This window comes from Stegodyphus dumicola, chromosome 5 (assembly GCF_044657685.1).
Source record: "Stegodyphus dumicola isolate Sdum_Otavi_A_Nest chromosome 5, ASM4465768v1".
Lineage (NCBI taxonomy): Eukaryota > Metazoa > Arthropoda > Arachnida > Araneae > Eresidae > Stegodyphus > Stegodyphus dumicola.
The window spans coordinates 103,467,200-103,488,287 of NC_140772.1; the positions used below are offsets into that span (position 1 = coordinate 103,467,200).

The 21,088-nt window shown below is 33.4% G+C and overlaps 1 protein-coding gene across 3 annotated transcripts in view; it reads right to left on the minus strand.

Annotated features, from left to right (window-relative positions):
- Window positions 1-3,276: 3,276 nt before the first annotated feature.
- Window positions 3,277-21,088, minus strand: part of LOC146997185 (uncharacterized) — a 91,826-nt gene continuing 74,014 nt past the window's right edge. For all 3 annotated transcript variants that reach the window (XR_015041183.1, XM_085816930.1, XM_085816931.1), the window contains exon 4: window positions 3,277-3,677. Coding sequence is in view for 2 of the 3 variants with exons in the window: in XM_085816930.1 (XP_085673056.1) it covers window positions 3,546-3,677 (132 nt within the window). In the remaining variant the exon portion in view is untranslated. The remainder of the gene's footprint in view (window positions 3,678-21,088) is intronic.

Below are 21,088 nucleotides of genomic sequence, written 5' to 3' on the forward strand. Positions count from 1 at the left end.
CCAGTTTGCAAGGTCGTCCTCTAGATTCGGCCACCTTACAGTACCACTTCTTTCGGCTCGTTTCTGTTGTGGCATATTTTAAAGTTCTTTTTCAGTTCTACAATGTCGAATACAACGTTGAACTCGTCCACTTCAAACTCTCGAGCTGCTGCTCTATTTCCAATTTGTTCAGCACGTAAAATTACATTAAGCTTACAACCAGCAGTATAGCTTCTGTGCCGTTTAGGTGCCATTTTCAAAAATTTTCCACTCCCTTCTTACTTAAAAACTATCCAACATAAACTTGTACCCAAACTGATGGGATCTGTATCTGGCAGAATGCCAAGAAAAATTGATTCATGCTGAAGAGGAAATACGTCAGAGTGCTGATTTGAAAGGGGCAAGAATGTTAATGTTCTGAGATCTCGTTTAGGGTGAATAAGGCATGTAGGTCCGTTCAAGGGAAAGAATGTAAACAAAATAACATTCGCAAAAAGCAAATGAGTGGTCTTTTGTGTGGGAACAACTGAGTGATCTATGTACAATGACAAGGCCATCCAAACTATGTACAATGACAAAGTTATTCAAACTATGCACAATGACTAACAAAGGAAATATTTTATTTTTAGTGCACCTAAATGCCGCACCCGCTGAAAATTTAAGTTTTAACCTTCCAGCGGGCACGCCTATGTTTGAGATACACTAGATATTAATTTCGCATTTGTTTCGTAGGCCAGAGGGCGCTATGACTGCGTGTCCTTGGCTATTCTCTCATCTTCATTCACTCTCCTTTCAGTCGTCTGCTGGATTTCGAGGGGTTAATGCGAGTCTGCAGATTTACTATTTGTATTCCAGAAATACACTCAAATGTTCCAGAAATACGCGCAAACGAAAGCAACAAACCACAAGATGTTGTAAAAAGGTTGACAGAACAGGGAAAGAAATGCAACCACAGACAAGTGGTTTTCAAGTTTTGAGTTAGTAAGAGATCTAGATGAAAAAAAAAAGTGTTATTTGTAGGTACTTTGAAAAAACATAAACCTAAAATTCTGGATCAGTTCAAGCTGACGAAAACTCAGGAATCCAATACGATTCTTTTTGGATTTAGGGGAAGGGGAAAAAAAAAAAAAAAAAGAAAAAAGAAACTTCTCTCCTATGTATCAAAACGTCATATTGATTTCAAGTCTTCATGATGACATAGCAATAGATGAAGATACCCAGGATCCCCCCCCCCCAAAAAAGCCTGAGATTATCATATTTTAAAATCGTATCAAAGGAGGTGTGGATACAGTGGACAAATTCTGTGCTTCCTACACTGTTGCCAGAAACACCTGGCGTTGGCATCTTGTAGTTTTCTTCTCTATGCTGAGTATAGCAGCAATCAACAGCTACATAATTCATTCAACGACTAATAGTGAAAAATTACTTAGAAGGCAATATTTGCGAAAGCTAGCAAATGCTCTTGTGAAGGAAAACGTTGAAAGAAGAATCCCAACCTCTCTTCAAAGTGAGCTGAAATTAAAATTGTTGAAACGAAAAGCAGAATTAGGTGTTGTTGAAGAAATGACTTCAGGGAAAAAAGATGCAAACCCTGCCAAAATGACAAGCGCACTAGAATTACGAGGTTCAGCTGTGAGATTTGTTTAAAATTCATTTGTCTAGAGCACTGAAAACATATTTGTTCAGACTGCAACGATGCAATGAAGTGATTATGAAATTTATTTTTTATGTAATATTTAATGTATTTTTCCACTTACTGATTAAAAATATAAAACTTCAGTTGAAATATTGGCAGTTTAATTTTGTTTTACTTTCAAGTTAGTTTGGTAAGTCTTTAGTCCTTTTTTTTTTATTTTTTATACTTATTTTATTTTCCTTAATTTAAAGTTAATATTGTTTAACTCAATTGTACTTATTAAGAAAATAATTTTAATATTTTTGCTTTGGAAAATTATTTTTTACAATAGCGTATATAGGAAATACGTGCGACTTTTCTTGTTGGTGCAGAAGATGCGCCTACTGGAAGATTAAACACGTAAACACTGTGGCATTTCTTCCGGAAATTATGGTAAATTTATATGCTTTAATTTTTTTCTGAGCTCTCCTTATAACATATTATTATTATTTTTATTGTTTCGTGCTCTTCATCTGTATTTATGTGTTACAGATCATTCCACACAAATTCATAAAATTATAGTTCAATTTCATGATTCATGCAATCATTCATTCATTTCATGATTTCATGCACCTGAAGATAATTTTGAACATGAGCATATTTTAATTCTAATTCTGATGAGAAATCTCAAAAAGTTTAAATAGGTTAAACGTACATTTAGGGGTAAAACTAGAAAAGCACTAATCTTAATGTAAAGTGAACTAAATACTAAGATGAATTTCTAGATCGTGTTAGTTTGCATGAGCTTTTGATGTTATTTTATATAAATATAATTATTTATGCTAAGTTGACTATCCATGTTTCCAGATGGTTATTTTGGTCTTGAAGAGGACATGTTTAAATACCAATGTTTATACTCTTAGAAATACTAATCACTTTCAGATCACCATGACAGACTTAATGCATTTTACTTTAAGCATTTTTTATTTTTAATTTTTAAGACTTGCTATTTCAATTTAATACAAGTAAAATTGCCATTCTATGTATTTTTGCAGCGGATGTTATCTGTACTAAGGATTCATCTTCTTAATGATAATTCATGAAAAGTAATAACTATAAATAAATATAAAGTAAACATAAACAGCCAACTTGATATGACACAAAATGCCTATTTATGAGATTTCACAGTGAACACATATTGGAGTTATATTCTTGACAATCACTTTCTGAAATTTTTTTGAAATTTTTTTTTACCTCAGACTAATTTTTATTTTTATATGCATTTTTGTATTATATACACTGAAAATAATAATAATAAATATTTACACTTTTATATTACTAGAATGTTATTTTAATATTATACATAAAATGTTTTAAATCATATATATTTTTACACAAATATACATTTTCTGATCAGTTCATATTTTCATGTTTAATGACATACAATTTAGTAATGTTTCAGAATGATTAACAAATTTTAGCAATGTAACAAATTATATGAAAGAATTCAAGCCATAATGCATAATATTTTGTTTAAAAAAATACAACCCAGAAACTACAAAAAATGTTTTCATAAAATAACAATTTGTATATATAGAGATTCTCATCTGTATGTAAAAATCTTTCATCTCATATAGTTTATATATATATTTTTACTTTTGAAATGATAAGAGCCAAATATATTTCATCACAATTAAACAAATATATTTTTATTACAAATACTAAAATATTACAGAAAGGTCACAATGCATAAAATAATTTAGGTGCTGGTGTCTCTTTCTGAAACTCTTTCCCCCCCCCCCAGTGAAAATAAAATTTTGCATTATTTCATGCTGTACATTTACCGTAGTATTAAATAAATTGATACATATTTTTAAAGCATGAAAAAATAAAATTCAGCTAAAAAATTCCATGAATGATCACAGATTTCACTCCAACACTTTAAAAAAAATTAAAAAGAAATGTCCATCATTTCATCAGAATTTAAAGTTTCTTGAATAGATTTTTGCCGTCTGACCATATCATCTGCAAATTTTATATTATCAACAGTCCTTTTAATTTCATCTATCTTTGTTTGAAATTCCTGAAAAACAGAAAGCATGAAAATAAAGTAGTATATTATTACTGAAAGGAATATTATTTGAGCTATTATCAGATTTTAACATGAAAGCTGAGACAAATTTGAACACTGCACTCCATACTTTTCTTACACTTAAAAAAAATAATTTACTCCATTTTAATTTTTCTTTTCTTCACCTGCCATGTCCACTATAACATGTAAGATTTAGATTTGATATTAATACACATAAAGGCTAGTTAAGCAGTTGGCGACTGTCGAGAGCCCTGTGGCTGCATAATCAAATGAAGATTCGAGATTTTGTAAATAGAGTAATAAAATAAATTATTTCTTAAAATCAGCTCCAATAAGTAATAAATTCAATTATCTACTTAGCTTATAAATAACAAACTGAGAAAATTATGATATTTAAAAAAATGTTCAGCCTTTTCTCTTTTCTTTATATTTTCCTCTTTAGGAATTATCAACTGAAACTTTTCCTTTCTTGGTTCCAGACCATTTTAAGTTTCAGTGAAAGTTGACTCTAGAACAGTGGTATTCAAGCTATGGGCCAGTTGACTCTAGAACAGTGGTATTCAAGCTATGGGCCAGTTACATGTGGGTCGCAATGTAGATGAAAATACTGTAACTGAATATTTAACTGAATACAAATAACTAATTGACAAAATTTTTTCACAAACACTTTTGGCTTTTAAAATGTGAAATTTTATTAAATTCTAGATATATTATTCTATCTTAAGAACAATGTTTTCAAAGAAGTATGTTTTTAACCCTCTGAGCATTATGGCCGGCTTTATCCGGTCATGATATTTTTTGTCATTTGTTATATAATAGCTTATAATTTATGATATTTTGCTTTCTTACTTTCTTTAATAATATAAATATCTTAATAAATGTAAGTTTATGAAAATAAAGCCTAAAGTAAGTAAATATACAAATTTAGCTAAAAAAGTGTCTTTGAATACAGGTCTTCATGACAGATCCAAAAACCCGTGCTGCTCAGAGGGTTAAATCGTTGTTCTAACATCTAGTTTGGTCCGGATATGCATTGGAAATTTCTCCCAATGTAACATAGGTTTCCCGTATGATTCATAGAGAAGTGTTTGTATCAAAAAACATTCCACCGAACTTAAAGTTTATCTCAGATACTGGAGTTTAAATACATTTTGTAAAGGCACATCCTCTGAACATAAGGATTTTTTTTTTTTTTTTTTTTTTTTTTGCAAATATGGACAGAAATGGGCAGTGAACATAAGTAGCTTCTTTTACACATACAGGTGCATTGGCTTTTGAGAGGTAGTCCTAATGAGAGTATCTTGCTTGTGTTTTTTTTTAAAGACACTGATAAAATATTTTTAGACTTTTTAAGTGATGAAGAATGTCTATGTAAGTTAGCTTACTTAAGTGATATTTTTCTCAGATAAACGAGCTGAATTTAAGACTTCAAAAAGAGCAGTTAAATATATTTATGGCTAATGGTAAAATTAAAGCAAATACAAAGGAAATTATTTGTGGTGCTCATAATGCAAGATGATAATTTTTACAGCATTTTTTACTTTAGAAAGTATTATTACAGAAAACAAACTAAAAGTTGTTCGATCAACTATAAAAGATATAATAACTCACTTGAAAGAGCTTAAATATCAGTTTAATATTTGAGTTAAAATAACATGCCAGATAACAATTATTGAAGGAGTTGTAGGCAACAATTATTATTGGTCATAATAACTACAACTACTTCTGGCTAATAACTACTACTACTTTCACTTCACCTATCGCTTAGCTTGAAGTGTTGTCATTACTGAAATCAACAAGGAATTATCCAGCACTAGAAAGATGTTATAATATGAAAAATTGATTCTTGCTTTGGTTTTGCTGTTTAAATTATTACAAAAAGAACGTTGCAAGCGACTATATTCTTGTTGACCTCGGAATTATTAACAAAGATGTCAGAAACTGAAGAATTGGCAACTAAAGAAGAAATAGCATGGGTTAGTCTGAAAATACCTCCCTTTTCGGCTGAAAAGCCAAAGATATGGTTTTACCAAGTAGAAGCGCAGTTTTCTATTTGTGGAATAACTGCCGAGGAAACAAATTCAGCTATTTAGTTTCGCAATTGGAAGCAAAATTTGTTGAAAGTTTGTGGGATATTATAAGTGACAATGGCAAAACCAAATATACTGCTGCTAAAGAACGTCTCTTGAACACTTTTAAAGAAAGCAATAATAATCATCTATAGAAACTGCTTACAGGCATAAACTTGAGAGATAGTAAACCTACTCAACTTTTACAAAAAATGCAAAATCTTGATGATGACATTTTGAATAAAGTTCTTAAAATACTATTTCTTCAAAAAATGCCAGATTCTGTGCACAATATTTTAATCGTTAGTGAAGAAGATATCGAAAAACTGGCGCTAATGGCCGATCATATCATCGAAATGCAACCGAAACAAAAACTACAGTCAAAAGTCGTTAATCCGGACTCGTCGGGACTTCGGAGATTCCGGATTATAGATCATCAGTTTAAATCTCTTAAGATGGCATACAGAAATTCTAAAATAAAAAATATGAAACCGTAATTTATGAAATAAAGAAAAATTATGATCTAAAGGGTATCAAAATTTACAAAACAAAACAAAAAAAAAAAAAAAAAAAGCTTAATATTTATTTGTTTACTTTATTAAACATTTCTTTCAATGTAAGTTGTTTAAGTTGCTTCATTTTATGTGATAATACTTTCTCTTTAATTCTATAAAAAGACATAATTTCTTGTTCAGTTACAAAGTTCCGCTGTTCAAGTCCCGTTAATTGCTGTGCCGAGAATACCGACTAACTTTTTCAATCGAAATTTTTTCGTTTTCACTAAACTCTCTCTCACATTCTTCATGTCTTTATCCATTTTTTGCAGCAATTCCACTTTTTGTTTGTTGGACATCGAAACATACTTTCGTTTTGTAGATCCTTTGGAAGTTCCAGCATCGGAAATTCTATTTGACATAATCGAAAGTTCAAGTTTACTTTTATAAAATTGCTGTTACAGTCTGCAAAAAATAATAAGCGGGATCCAATTCGAAGATTAAGGAACAATGCAATCATTAACATTAACTGAAATAGATAATTAGATAATTTTAGCTTACACCATCCGTTATACATTAAACGCGCAGGCGAAAACATATTCTGCAGTTGTGCACACGCATATGCGCAGTAGTCAAGGTCTTACGCGCACGCATAAAACGCCTGTGCGCATGTGCAGAAAGTTTTTAGCTTTGAGGTCCGGATTATGGGTGTCCGAATTAACGACTTTTGACTGTATATTGTTTCTCCAGGAGCATATATGCCATTACTGAATTATGACAACAAGTTGTAGCTTTGGATAATAAACTCGAAAAATTGAGTGTCACAAGGAATTCTCGTCCTTGCTCAAAAAATGGCGGTCGATCTTCTGATGATCAAAGTAAGTCTCACAACTGTTATAATCCTAATGGCAAATACTATTATTTTCATTTTCGGGAAGTGTTCTCCTGACAGATGCAAAGCCCCCCGCCCTCGCTAATGAAAAAACAACTTGCCAGAAAACCAAAATCAGTAGTAGAATTAGTGGCAGGCTCTGCTGCTGTAAATAAAGAAAATTTATGTAAATTCCACTTATTTATCATAGACAGAAAATGGGTTTACATTTTCTGGTTGACAATGGAGCCAGAGGTAACCTTATTCCTCGTACATCTAAACACAAATAATTAGTGACTAAAAATTATATACTCCAAATAATACAGAAATCGATACTTTTGGTACAGAAGTTTTAATTCTTGATCTTGGTTTGCACCGAGAATTTCAATTCCCATTTATTGTAATAAAAATTAGTAAACCCATATTAGGCGCAGATTTTTTTGAATAAGTTCAATTTATTTATTGATATAAAGCATAAAAGATTAATTGATGGTGTAACGAACCTTGCAGTTTATGGTGACATCGCACCCATCTCTATTTATTGATGAAAGTGTAATTCTGATTTATTTGCTATGTATCCCAGTATAACAAAACTAAATTTTCTTATTTCTACTGTAAAACATCATATTGTAACTAAGGACAACCGGTAAATTGTAAAGCAAGACAATTAAACCCTAAACAGTTGGAAATAGCTAAACGAGAATTTAAATATATGCTAGACAATAACATCATTAGTCCATCTAGTTTAGAACGGGCAAGTCCCCTATAAATAGTGACACAGAAAGATGGTTCTTTTTGCTCATGTAGTGATTACAGAAGACTAAATGATTTAACTATACCTGATCGTTATCCCATTCCTCGAATTCAAGATTTTCAACATATCTTAACTCATAAGATTATATTTTATAAAGCTGACCTTTTTAAGGCGTGTTTTCACATTTAAGTAGCAGATGAAGATAAAGAAAAACTACCATCATCACACCTTTTGGTCTTTACCAATTCAATGTCATGAGTTTTGGTCTCAAGAATGCCCCCATAACTTTTCAGAAATTATCAATGAAGTTTTTTATGGCCTAGACTTCGTGTTTCCAAATTTGGATGAGGTGTTGATTGCTTCTTGTGAGGAAGAACATCGTTTACATCTTAAAACAGTTTTCCAGCATTTAGATAAATATAGTCTCCGAATTAATATTAGCAAATAAGTTTTGAGAGTACCTGTAATAGACTTTTTTTAAACCTCTACTTAAAAAAAAATTACAGCTATTGTGGTGATGGCGATAAGGAGCGCGCCTTGCGCCCTTCGATAAGTGTGGCAACCCTAGAGGAGAAGTTTCTTATGAGTAGCCAGCAGAGCGAAACAGACCGGCTGTAGGGGAGTGTGCGCGAAGTTCCGAAATAAAGCTTAATTTTTATTGTGTACTATGTCTTGTTAATATTTATATAAATGCAGTAAGAACATAATCTGTGATACGGAATGCGAGGATTGGTGGTAAAACATATAGGTAACAATATGACAGGAACGACTATAATGGTGACCTGGACTGTGTTAAATCAGACCGTATGAACAGTTCTCAAGCACTTTCGGTTTTGACTACAAGTCATCACTCAAGATCTCCAAACCAGAAGTAATGGATTACATCGGTTTTCATCCTCTGAATCAAAGATGAGTAGTAATTATAGATAATTTTATAATTCTCTTTTCTACTTATCATTTAATTTCATTTTCTTTAGTTGCATTTTTGCTTTTATTTTGGCTTAAAAACCTTGCACAATGTCTGATGTTCATGCCGTCCAAATTCCGGTTTATAACCGATCAGACCCATCTTTATGGTTTATTATGTGTGAAAGTACCTTTGCTCTTGCCACCCCCAAACCTATCACAGAATCCATTACTAAACATAATTATGTAGTTTCTCATCTTCCTCCAGATATTGCATCAATAGTACGGGATTTACTTATGAAACCAGACCCTATTGATCCATATACAAAGCTCAAAACTGAGTTAAAAAATCGTTCAGGAGAAACTTCTCAGCAAGAAATTTGCCAATTATTATCTGGAGAGGAATTAGGTTCTCGGAAACATTTCCAATTTGCTTAGAAATATGAAACGTCGAGCAGAATCTTTAAATGTTCCCGATAACTTAATGCTAGAATTATTCCTTCAACGTTTGCCTTCGACTGTTCAGTCTATTTTCGCAGCGGTTTCCAATTTAATTGTAGATAAAGCTGCAGAAATTGCCAACAGAATTTTAGAAGTATATCCAACCCCAGGGACTTGTGCCGTTTCTCGCACAGTCGATCAGTCTTTTGAGGATAAATTATTTAAACAAGTAGAAAAATTAAACAAACGTATTGATCTCATTACTCTTTCTCGTGGTCGCTCACCAAATCGCGGAGATCGCAATAAGGAAATGAACAATTCCAAAAGGAGAGATTATTCTGTTTGCTGGTATCATAGACGTTTCGGGAAAAAGTGTAGACAAGACAAATGTACAAAACCTTGTTCATGGCAGGGAAAAGAAACCAGCAAAGAATAGAGGCGACTTATTCTTTGCCTCAAGTTTCACATCGCCTGTTCGTTTGTGACCGTAGAACAAACCTTTCATTCTTGGTCAATACCAGCTCTGACGTGTCCTTACTTCCAGCAAATAATTCTCAAAAACTGAATTCCCCCCAACAAACAATTTTCACTGCTAATTCTTCCACTATTCATGTTTATGGTCAAAAAACACTTTCTATATGGATTTCAAATTAAGACGACAGTTTACATGGACTTTTCTTATAGCAAATGTTAGTACACCCATTCTTGGAGCAGATTTTCTCCATTTCTTTGAATTGGTGCCTGATCTTAGAAACAAATGTCTCAAAGATTTTAAAACACAGCTTAAAACCGTCGGCTGCATGAAAGATGCAAGCATTTATTCAGTAAAAACTGTATTTAGTGACACACCATATCACAAAATTTTAAAAGAATTTCCTTCAATTACTATATCCTAACCAACCTGTTAAACACAACACCGTTTATTATATCATAACTAAAGGTCCACCTGTGGTTGAAAAACCTCGTCGGTTAGCTCCAGATCGCTTAAAAATAGCAAAACAAGAATTTCAAATTATGATGCAATTGGGGCATTTGAGACCTTCAAGCAGCAATTATGCATCCCCACTTCACATGGTTCCAAAAAAGGGAAGTCTGGAATGGAGACCTGTAGGAGATTATCGAGCATTCAACGCTCAAACAATAAAAGACAAATACCCTATTCCATGCTTGGCTGATTTTACTGCTGCATTGCACGGTACTAAAATTTTAAGTCATGTTGACCTGATTAAGGCATACCATCAAATACCAATTAACCCAGCCGACATCCAGAAAACCGCCATATGCAGACCATTTGGTTTATTCGACAGTACCTGTATGCAATGCATCCACAACTTTTCAACATTTTATAGATGAAGTCATGCGGGATTTAGAAGGTGTTTATGCTTTCATCGATGACTTGCTCATAGCCTCAAAAGATTCTGAGGAACATTGCAGGCATTTGAAAGCTTTATTTTCCAAACTTCAGGAATATGGACTTTGCATAAATGTTTCAAAATGCACCTTTGGTCAAACGTCTATTTATTTCTTAGGTTTTCACCTTAGTGAAAATGGAATTGAACCTCTTCCTAACAAAGTCAAATGTATTTTAGATTTTCCTCAACCTAGCACTCTTACTCAGCTTTGCCGATTTTTAGGCATGTTTAACTTTTACAGATGTTTCATACCTAAAGCAGCACATATTCTTTCTCCTTTAATAAAATTGTTAGAAGGCTATATTAATAAAAATAAGTCTCGTTCTCGTGTTCAGGATTCATCCCCACAATTAAATTGAAACGAGAATGTTGAACAAGCCTTTATTGCTGCCAAGAGTGCCATTGCTCAGGCTACCCTTTTGAGACACCGTATTCCCGGAACCCAGCTAGGCATCTGTGTAGATGCCTCAGACGTCGCAATAGGCAGCACACTTATGCAGTTGTCTCAACAAACATGAGAACCTATAGCATTTTTCTCTATGAAACTCAATAAAAGTCAACAGAAATGGTCCAAATGGTCCACGTACAATAGGGAATTATTTTCAATTTATTCTGCAATTAAGAAATTCCGACACATGCTAGAGGGCAGAAATTTTATCATTTATACGGATCATAAACCGTTAATATACGCTTTTAAACAGAACCCTCCTAAATGTTCACCTCGACAATTGCTTCATTTAGCTCAGTAGTCTACTGACATTAGGCATGTGCAAGGTTCAAAAAATGTCACTGCTGATGCTTTTTCAAGAATTGAAATTGATTCCATAACAAAAATCTCCATTTTTGGATTTAAAAAAATTTTCGGAAGCTCAACGGCATGATCTGGAGGTACAAGGCATTCTCAAAAACAACACATCATCTTTGAAACTGGAATTTAAACCGTGCCGGTATTCTGATGGTAATATTCTTTGTGACATATCAATGGACATTCCTCGTCCATTTGTTCCGAATTCCTTTGGCAGACTCATCTTTAATCATCTGCATAATCTGTAACATCCAGGAATTGCAGCTACTGCGAATGTTCTCGTTATGTATGGCCCGATATGAAACGTCATATCAAAAATTAGGTGAAATCCTGTGAATCTTGCCAAAAAGCGAAAATTACTAGGCGTACTAAAGCACCACTGGGCACATTCTCTCTTCCTGATGCACGTTTTTCAGAAATCCATATGGATATCATTGGACCGTTACCTCCATCAGAAGGCAACGTATACCTTTTGACTCTAATAGATAGATTCTCCAGATGGCCTGAAGCCATTCCCATCCCGGATATGAAAACGGAAACCATTTGCAGAGCCATCTTTAACTGTTGGATATCTCGTTTTGGCTGCCCATCGATCATAACAACAGACCAAGGTTCTAAAATGAGATCCGCAATTTTTGCAGAATTTACGTGCATTTTGCGTACGAACCGAATCACAACAACAGCCTATCATCCAATGTCCAACGGCATTGTTGAACGATTTCATCGACATTTAAAATCTTCTCTCAAGGCTCACGAGACCAATAACTGGACTGAAACACTACCAGTTGTTATGCTTGGTATTCAGACAGCCGTAAAGGAGGATCTGCAGTCATCTTGTGCTGAACTGGTGTATGACACAACTCTCAAGCTGCCTAGTGATATGATAACGTCATCTAAGATATCTCTGCATGACACTCAATTTATAACGAATCTTCAGCATAGTATGCAACAATCAAATCCAATAGTAACATCTGCACATTGCCAAGAAAAGTGTTACGTAAGTGCTACCTTAAAGTCGTGTACGCATGTATACTTACATGTCAATCGAGTAAAGCCATGTCTGTGCCAACCTTATACAGGTCCGCATAAAGTCCTTTCTAGAACGGACAAAACTTTCACAATTGATATTAATGGTCTGAAATCTACTGAGTCTATAGACCGTGTGAAACCAGCCTATTTGCTTTTGGACCCCAATTTGCCTGAACTGAAAACAAATAAAGACTTAAAGACAGTTCAGCAGAATAAATCTGCAAATGAACTCTCTAAGACACAAACTGTCACCAGATCGGGAAGACATGTTCACTTCCCTAAGAAACTTGCTTCTTACATAACAATTTAAAACCCTTTTTTTTTTAAAATTCATATCATATTTTTTGTTATTTCAAGTTTATTATATGTGTCATTACCTTGTTATATATTGAACTGCATTTTGATCTTTTCTAATTCTATATTCTAAATTTGTAATCATAAAAAAAATACTCGACAGTACAGATCCTCTGAGATAATTTCATAACCTGATGTCGTTCCTTTGAATAGCCATCAAAGGAGCTGGGGGAAACTCTGTGGTGATGGCGATAAGGAGCGCACTTTGCGCTCTCCGATAAGTGTGGCAACCCTAGAAGAGAAGTTTCTTACGAGTAGCAAGCAGAGCGAAACAGACCGACTATTGGAGAGTGTGCGCGAAGTTCCGAAATAAAGCTTAATTTTTATTGTGCACTATGTCTTGTTAATATTTATATAAATGCAGTAAGAACATAATCTGTGATATGGAATGTGAGGATTGGGGGTAAAACATATAGGTAACAATATGATAGGAATCACCATACTATCATAGAATATCCATTGCCAGAAACTATACACGAACTTTGTTCCTTCTTAGGAATGATCAATTTCTATCGTAATTACATAAGAAATGCCGCAGAAACTCAAGCTTCTCTTCATAAACTTTTGAAAGGATCTACCCCCAAAAAAAAAATCGAAGCAAAATACCATGGACCAATGAAACCAGGAAAAGTTTTGAAACATAACAAGATATTGCTCAAGTACCATTGATGGCTGACCCCAATTCGGACTACCCTCTGTCACTTCTCACAGATGCATCCGATTTGGCTATTGGATCAGTTATTCAACAAAAAGAACCAAATGTATGGAAGCCTATTGCATTTTTTTCCAAAAAGCTTACTGATGCCCAGAAAAATTATAGCACTTACGATCGCAAACGTTTGAGTATATATTTATCCATTAACCATTTACTTGAAGGCTGCGATTTTACTATTTATACGGACCACAAGCCCTTAGCATTTGCTTTTAAACAAAATAATAACAAAGCCTCTCCCAGACAACTACTACAATATATCTCACAATTCTCTACTAACCTACACCATACAAGTGGTCAATACAATGTGGTTGCAGACAGGCTATCTAGAATTGAGGACATCGATTCACCCGTTGTTGATTTTGACTTGATAGCAGACGCACAAATTAATGATGTTGAACTGCAACAGTTGAAAATACATTCCAAATCACTGCATATTAACAGCACCAATTAGCATAAGGAAAACTCTTATATTGCGATAACTCTACTTCCAATATCAGACCATTCATACCTAAATATTTTTGGATGAAAATATTTAATACAGTTCATGGCTTAGCTCATCTGGGAATCCAAAGTACTGTAAAAGAAATTACCAAAATATTCATTTGGCCAGATATAAAAAGAGATGTTAAACAGTGGGCCTAAACTTTTATTGATTGTCAGAAAAATTAAGTAACTAAACATACAAAATCAGAATATTCTCAAAATCTAGCACCAGACAAGAATATTGATTTAATTGGGCTTTATTCACCTTCTAATGGATACACATGCTGTTTGATGTGTATTGATTGGTTTAGCTCTTGGATGGAAGTGGTACTGTAATCAAATATCACTGCAGAAAATATAGCAAGAGCCTTTTATGAGCAGTGGATAACCAGATTTGGTGTCCCTTCTTGTGTTATTATTGACAGAGGAACTCCATTTATTTCAGAACTACTTTGAAATTCGGCCTCACTATGCGGTGTAAAAGTAAACCATACAATCTCTTACCATCCTCAAAGTAATGGCAAAATTGAGCATCTACACCATACTTTAAAAACAGTTATTAGATGTCACAGCTCTCTTCATTGGGCAGAAATATTACCAACAGTTCTTATGGGTTTGCGAGCTACTCTACATGAGGACTGTAAGTATACTATTATGGCAAATCTATTAAATTAATGGGCGAATTTTTTGAAGAATTAAACTTGCTAATATCTAATCATAATTTTGTAAGTAATCTTCAAAATCAAATGGCTGTCTTAAAGCCCTACCAATACAAATCCAAATGTAATCAAAAGATTTGTACACATGCTCGCATGCGTTTCTGTGGGTTGACAGAGTAAAAAAAAAAACCTTTGGAGCCCCCACAAGAAGGAGCCTTTTTGGTACTGCAAAGAACCCCGAAATTTTTTCTCCTATCAATTAAAAAAAAACAAGTCAATATCTCTGAGGATAGGTTAAAACCAGCTTATGTGTTACAACCTAATGAACTTTTGTCTCCAACTTCAAAAAATGATCATACATTTCTGCCAAGTCAGTAACTAAAACAACATAAAAAATCAACATGCTGTGGAAGACAAGTGAAACTTACTGTTTGTTTCAGTGACGTTATTGACTCTTCTTGAAATTTTAACTCTTTCATATTCATTTAAAACTTAAATATGTTTTTGTTCATGTACATAATTCCAATTTATATATTGTATAGATATTTGTATCTTCTCTCCCATCACGTTTTCAGAGTAACGTAACTTTGTTACTGGTAGGGAAGTCATGTAGGCAACAATTATTACTGATCATAATAACTAATACTACTTCTATTAGCTAATAACTACTACAACTTTCACTTCACCTATTGCTTAGCTTGAAGTGCTGTAAGGACTGAAATCAACAAGGAATTATCGAGTGCGAGAAAGAATAATAAAAATGTTATAACACGAAAAATTGATTCTTTCCTTCGTTTTGCCATTTAAATTATTACAAAAAGAACGTTGCAAGAGACTAGAGTTAACAACAAGCATCACCATAATATTCATAAATTTTCAGGACTGATTTTAAATATAGACCCTTCTTCAGCTGCAGAAGTGCAAATCATGAAAGAAAAGCCAGTGCTCAGGCGATAATAATAAGAGGGAGGATGTCAAGCCACTCATGCCATCTACTGATGAAAAATAAAAGTAACCATGTAATAATTTGCATAAAAGATGAGGGTAAAGACATTAAAACTAGAATTGTTAACTAAAACTGAATTTTTTTTTTTTAATGTGAAACGCCTCTAGCAAATCTAATTCGCCAATGGAAGATGTTTTTTTGTATAATTCTGGCTGCAGAAAAAAGGAAAATGTGATTTTCTGACCTACAGTGTGGGGTAACAGAGGATTTACCATTTTCTCTAGGATATGCCTCATGTTCCTTAGTGTGAAGTATTACGGTTTTCTTAGTTTGACCAATGTAAATAAAACCATACTGGTAAGGAATCCTGTATATACCCCAGGAATTCATATCCGGAATGGGGTCCTTAAGTGTGAATTTTATTGACAGAAGAGAAAAGGATTAATTCTGTAAAATATGTGCAATCTGATACTTTAATCGATGGGGAAAAAGGAATGACTACAGAATTTTTATAATCTCTTAAAACAAGAGGGTGCTTTTTGATGTGTCAAGATGAGAATTTTTTTAAAAGCTTGGTCAATAATGTGGAGTGATGGGGTGAGAAGCCTTTAGCAATGGCTTTCAAGTAATTTAGATTTTCATGAAGAGCTGATTTGAAGTATGCTGGAAGGCAAACAGTCTGGTTAACATTATTATTGTCTGGTTTACAATTTGGATACGTTGCGTTTGACCAAGATGTCAAGGAATGAAAGAGAAGTGGATGTCTCAAGTTCAAAAGTGAACCGAGTAGAAAGAAATTTATATAAATTATCTTTATTACCATTAAAAAGCACCCTCTCATTTTCGAAGATAATAAAAATTCTGTTGTCATGCTTTCTTTCCATCAATTAGGTATAAAATTTCACGTTTTTTTTTACAGAAATTCAAGTTTTGGGTTGTTTTTTCTTTCAATGAATAAAATTCACAGTTCCACATTTAATACATTCAGTGCACCAACATGGTTGTATGTCAGAATGGTGCAATGCTGGATGAAAAAGAATACAGTCAAAAGTCGTTAATTCGGACACCCATAATTCGGAATGATCTATAATCCGGACATCAAAACTAAAAACTTTCTGCGCATGCGCCACGTTGACACATGCGCAGAGGCGTTCACGCGTGCGCGTAAGACCTTTTACGACTGCGCATATGAGTGTGCGCAAGTGCAGAATACGTTTTCGCGTGCGCATTTTATGTATAATGGACGTATAAGCTAAAATTATCTAATTATCTATTTCAGTTAATGTTGATGATTGCATTGTTCTTTAATTTTCGAATTGCATCCGGCTTATTATTTTTTGCAGACTGTAAGAGCAATTTTATAAAAGTAAGCTTAAACTTTCGATTATATCAAATGGAATTTCCGATATATATTTGTTAATATGTAAAGGATCTAAAGCGAAAGTATGTTTTGAAATCCGAAGTCTGTTTATCAATTTCACGCTGCTCGGCGGCGGGCGCCTAATGAATTGGAAGTTGATTTGTCAGCACTATCCTTATCTTCAGCGCAGATGTTTTTATTTTATTTGGCTTATAATTCCTTACCAAATGTAGTATTTCATCTCGATATGCTCCGTCTTTGATATGATTTAAAACAAGTTCCTCGTCATTATAATTCGCTTCCGATAGCGAAGAAAAGTGACAGAGGTTATTGAAAACAAAAAAATTTCGATTGACAAATTAGTCGGTGTTCTTGACACAGCAATTATAGGACTTGAACGGCGGAACTTTGTAACTGAACAAGAAATTATGTCTGTTTAATAGAATTAAAGAGAAAGTATTATCACATGAAATGAAGCAAAACTTAAACAACTTACATTGAAAGAAATGTTTAATAAAGTAAACAAATAAATATTAAGCTTTTTCTTTTTGCAAATTTTGATACCCTTTAGATCATAATTGTTCTTTATTTCATAAATTACGGTTTCATATTTTTAATTTTAGAATTTCTGCATGCCATCTTACGAGATTTAAACTGATGATCTATAATCCGGAAAAATCGATAATCCGGAATCGCCGAAGTCCCGACGAGTCCGGATTAACGACTTTTGACTGTATTACACTAAACATGAAAATAAAATGTTTTTCTGTTTTTACTAGTAAAATATAAAGAACATCTTTAACCATTACAACACTATTTTATAACCTGGTTTCTAACAGGGCTGCCACTCTACCTGGGAAACCTGAAAAACCAGGAAAAGTCAGGGAATTCGAAAACTGACTAAAATAGTCAGGAAATTTAAATATTTTAGTCAAGATTTGAAAAAAATCAGGGTATTTCATATGGCAATTCCCAAAAATATGATTTTTAAGTCAATGCTGGAAGCAGTCACGTTCTTAATGAATTATGTATCGCATGAGCTTCATTTGGGCAGATGGCATAGAGCCAATTTTCGCAGTTCCAATCAGATTGTCTTTTAAAAAGGCAAAGCAGGTGTCCAGCAACTTCTGATAACCAGTAACCCCGGAAGAGATTCGCATACGCATGTGCAGTGAATGTTGAACAAAAGAAAATACCTTCCCCTTTTCGTATAAAACAAAATCGGTTTAATCCTAATACAGGGTTCATAGCCACATTTTAGTTAAAAAAATAAGCACCTATAAGCACTTTCAAGCACATTTTAAGGAAAAAAATAAGCACCTGTCTAATTACATTATACACAACTGCATAACTTCAAAAATTAGACTTGTAATTTAAAATATGAGAAATGCAGTATTTATTAAGAGAGAATAATCATGGGGGACAAGAGAATAAGCATAATCAGAGAAAGGGGGAACCTCAACCATAGAAAATAATTACTTTTTTAAAATTTTAAATAACAGTTCAATTTACAGAACTAGTTTACAATAAGAGAAAAAAAAACTATGCACAATTAAACTATATTTCAAGATTTAATGATGAAATTTCAGTTCAAAATAGAAGAAATAAATAATAATAAGGCATATTTATTCCATTCGCTTGAAACTTAATAATAAATGCAATTTATTTTTCCACTCATATTGATATTTAACTAATTTAAATCTAAATTCTGAACATTTTCTAAATTTTCATCATATATCAGTTTTCCTTTAACAGATATTGCAAGTAAAGTAATTTAAGTAAAAAAAGAGGAACATTTCTGAAATTAGAAGACAGAAATTTGCTTCATGCAGTCATCCTTTAACAGTAAAAGCTTAACTACCCGCATACTTGAAAATTGGCGAATATTGGGACAGTCGAGCGTAACTTGAAAAAGAGGAGCGGGGGAGGGAATAGACTGTAGCCGTTCTTTAGATTTTTCCGCTAAATAAATGCTTCTGACATTTCGATACGTGCATAATATAAAAACAAACCAACGGAACAGAATATTTTGCTTAGCAAGCACAGTAAAACTCTTTTAAGTGTTCATAAACAAATCTCGGACCGAACATCAAAATTAATTATCTCTGCAAAATATCGCAAACGTTATTGCGCAATATGTGTGCCGTAATTCTTCCCTACATGATATTACGCAATCGGATTCAACAGCTGCCGATATTGGGAGAATAAAGAACTAAATCAAAGAAAAGAAAGAGACTTCGGGTGTTTTTCATTCTAATTTTCAACAGACTGCGTTAAAATTTCCGGAATAGAATAATTCTTCGCTTGGGTTGGTAGACCGCAAAACTTTTAGTCCTATTCAATCCAGATTGGAAAGTGACTGACAAAGAAAAAAAAAAAAAAAAAGTCCGTTGCTTATTTTGCAACGAACTGTAACAGTTTCAATATTCGAGATTTTGCGGAGAAAGGGGAGAACCTCTCACCCTTCGTACTGTATAATACATTGGCCAAAAAAATGAAATTATTTTGACTATTCGATTACTTTCCCTTTATTTACGCCATTCCGAATATTATTAATTAGAAAGCTAATCTGTGTTAAAACACAACCATTTTTGGAAGTTTACTATACTTCAGCAGTTACTGCAACTATGTTATTATAAACATTCATACATATGCTCATAATATAAGCATAATATCATAATAAACACGAATATGAACTGTCCAAGCGGAACGAGAATGCAAATTATTAAGATTTGATAGAAATTCAAACGTGTGTAATATTTGGGTGGGAGGAATGCCAAATGTACCGGAATTTTCTACTGCTTTCGCAATTCTTTGACCAACAGAACGACGGGCACCTGTCTATATTCTCCGCGCACAACAGAGGTTATGTTAATACAGAGAAAGGGGGAAAAGCTATTTCCGGGAGTATGATTCACAATCTGACATTCCATATTAGGAAGAAAAGTTGTTTATTTAGTTTCGGCTTTGGTACCAACAGAATGACCGGCACCTGTCTGTACTCTCCGCGCACACCAGAGGTTATGTTAATGCAGAGAAAGGGGGAAAAGCTATTTCGGGGAGTATGATTCACAATCTGACATTCCATATAAGGAAGAAAAGTTGTTTATTTAGTTTCGGCTTTGGTACGGAGAAAAATTGCGCGTTCATTTAAAAAAAAAAGCACTCAAAAAAAAAAAAAAAAAAAAAAAAAGGTCTTTAAAGAAAAAGTAAGCACCTATAAGGGCCTTTATATTTTATTTTCAAATATAAGGACTTATAAGCACTTATAAGGACCGCTACGAACCCTGTAATATATGTTACACACGGGGTTTGGTGACATAATGATGAGCAGTAAACGGGTCGTTTTGGAATTAGTGACAATTTTCAAAATCGTGCTAAGGCTGTACCGTATATAAGGATTTTACCACAAAATCTTTTAAACCTCCCCTCCTATATTCCTTATTTGTCATTTTGCAGTAAAATAATAATAATAATAAAAAAAATAGCAGTCAGTCATCAAGGCTAACCATTTAATATAATTATATTAGCCAAAATATTGCTGAATATTGTAATTCAGTTTTTAATCTTTAATTAATTAACTTTATTTTAATGTTATTTGGATCATTTAATGTGGCTTCATTTTAAATTTATTTATTATTAGTTAACAAAACTTTTAAATTTCAGGCAATTTTCACTGGCATACTTCTGAAACTAATTCTAGCAGTATGATGACACACCATCACAAAATTTAATGCATATACAGCAGAATTCCAGAAATCTGCAAAGCTTGGGACCAGAGGTTGTGCAGATTTTAGGATTTCGCAGATTTCAGGACAGAAAAGATAAAGCATAATATTCGGACTAAAAGTGCAGAATGAATAAGGCGTATTAGATACATTTAATTAAATTATTGTATACATTATTGCAATAATTTATTATATGCATTAAAGTATTATTACATATACAGTCAAAAGTCGTTAATTCGGACCTCAAAGCTAAAAACTTTCTGCGCATGCGCCGCGTTGACACATGTGCATAGGCGTTTACCTCTTACGAATGCGCATTTGCGTGTGCGCAAGCGCAGAATACGTTTTCGCGTGCGCGTTTTTTGTATAACGAACA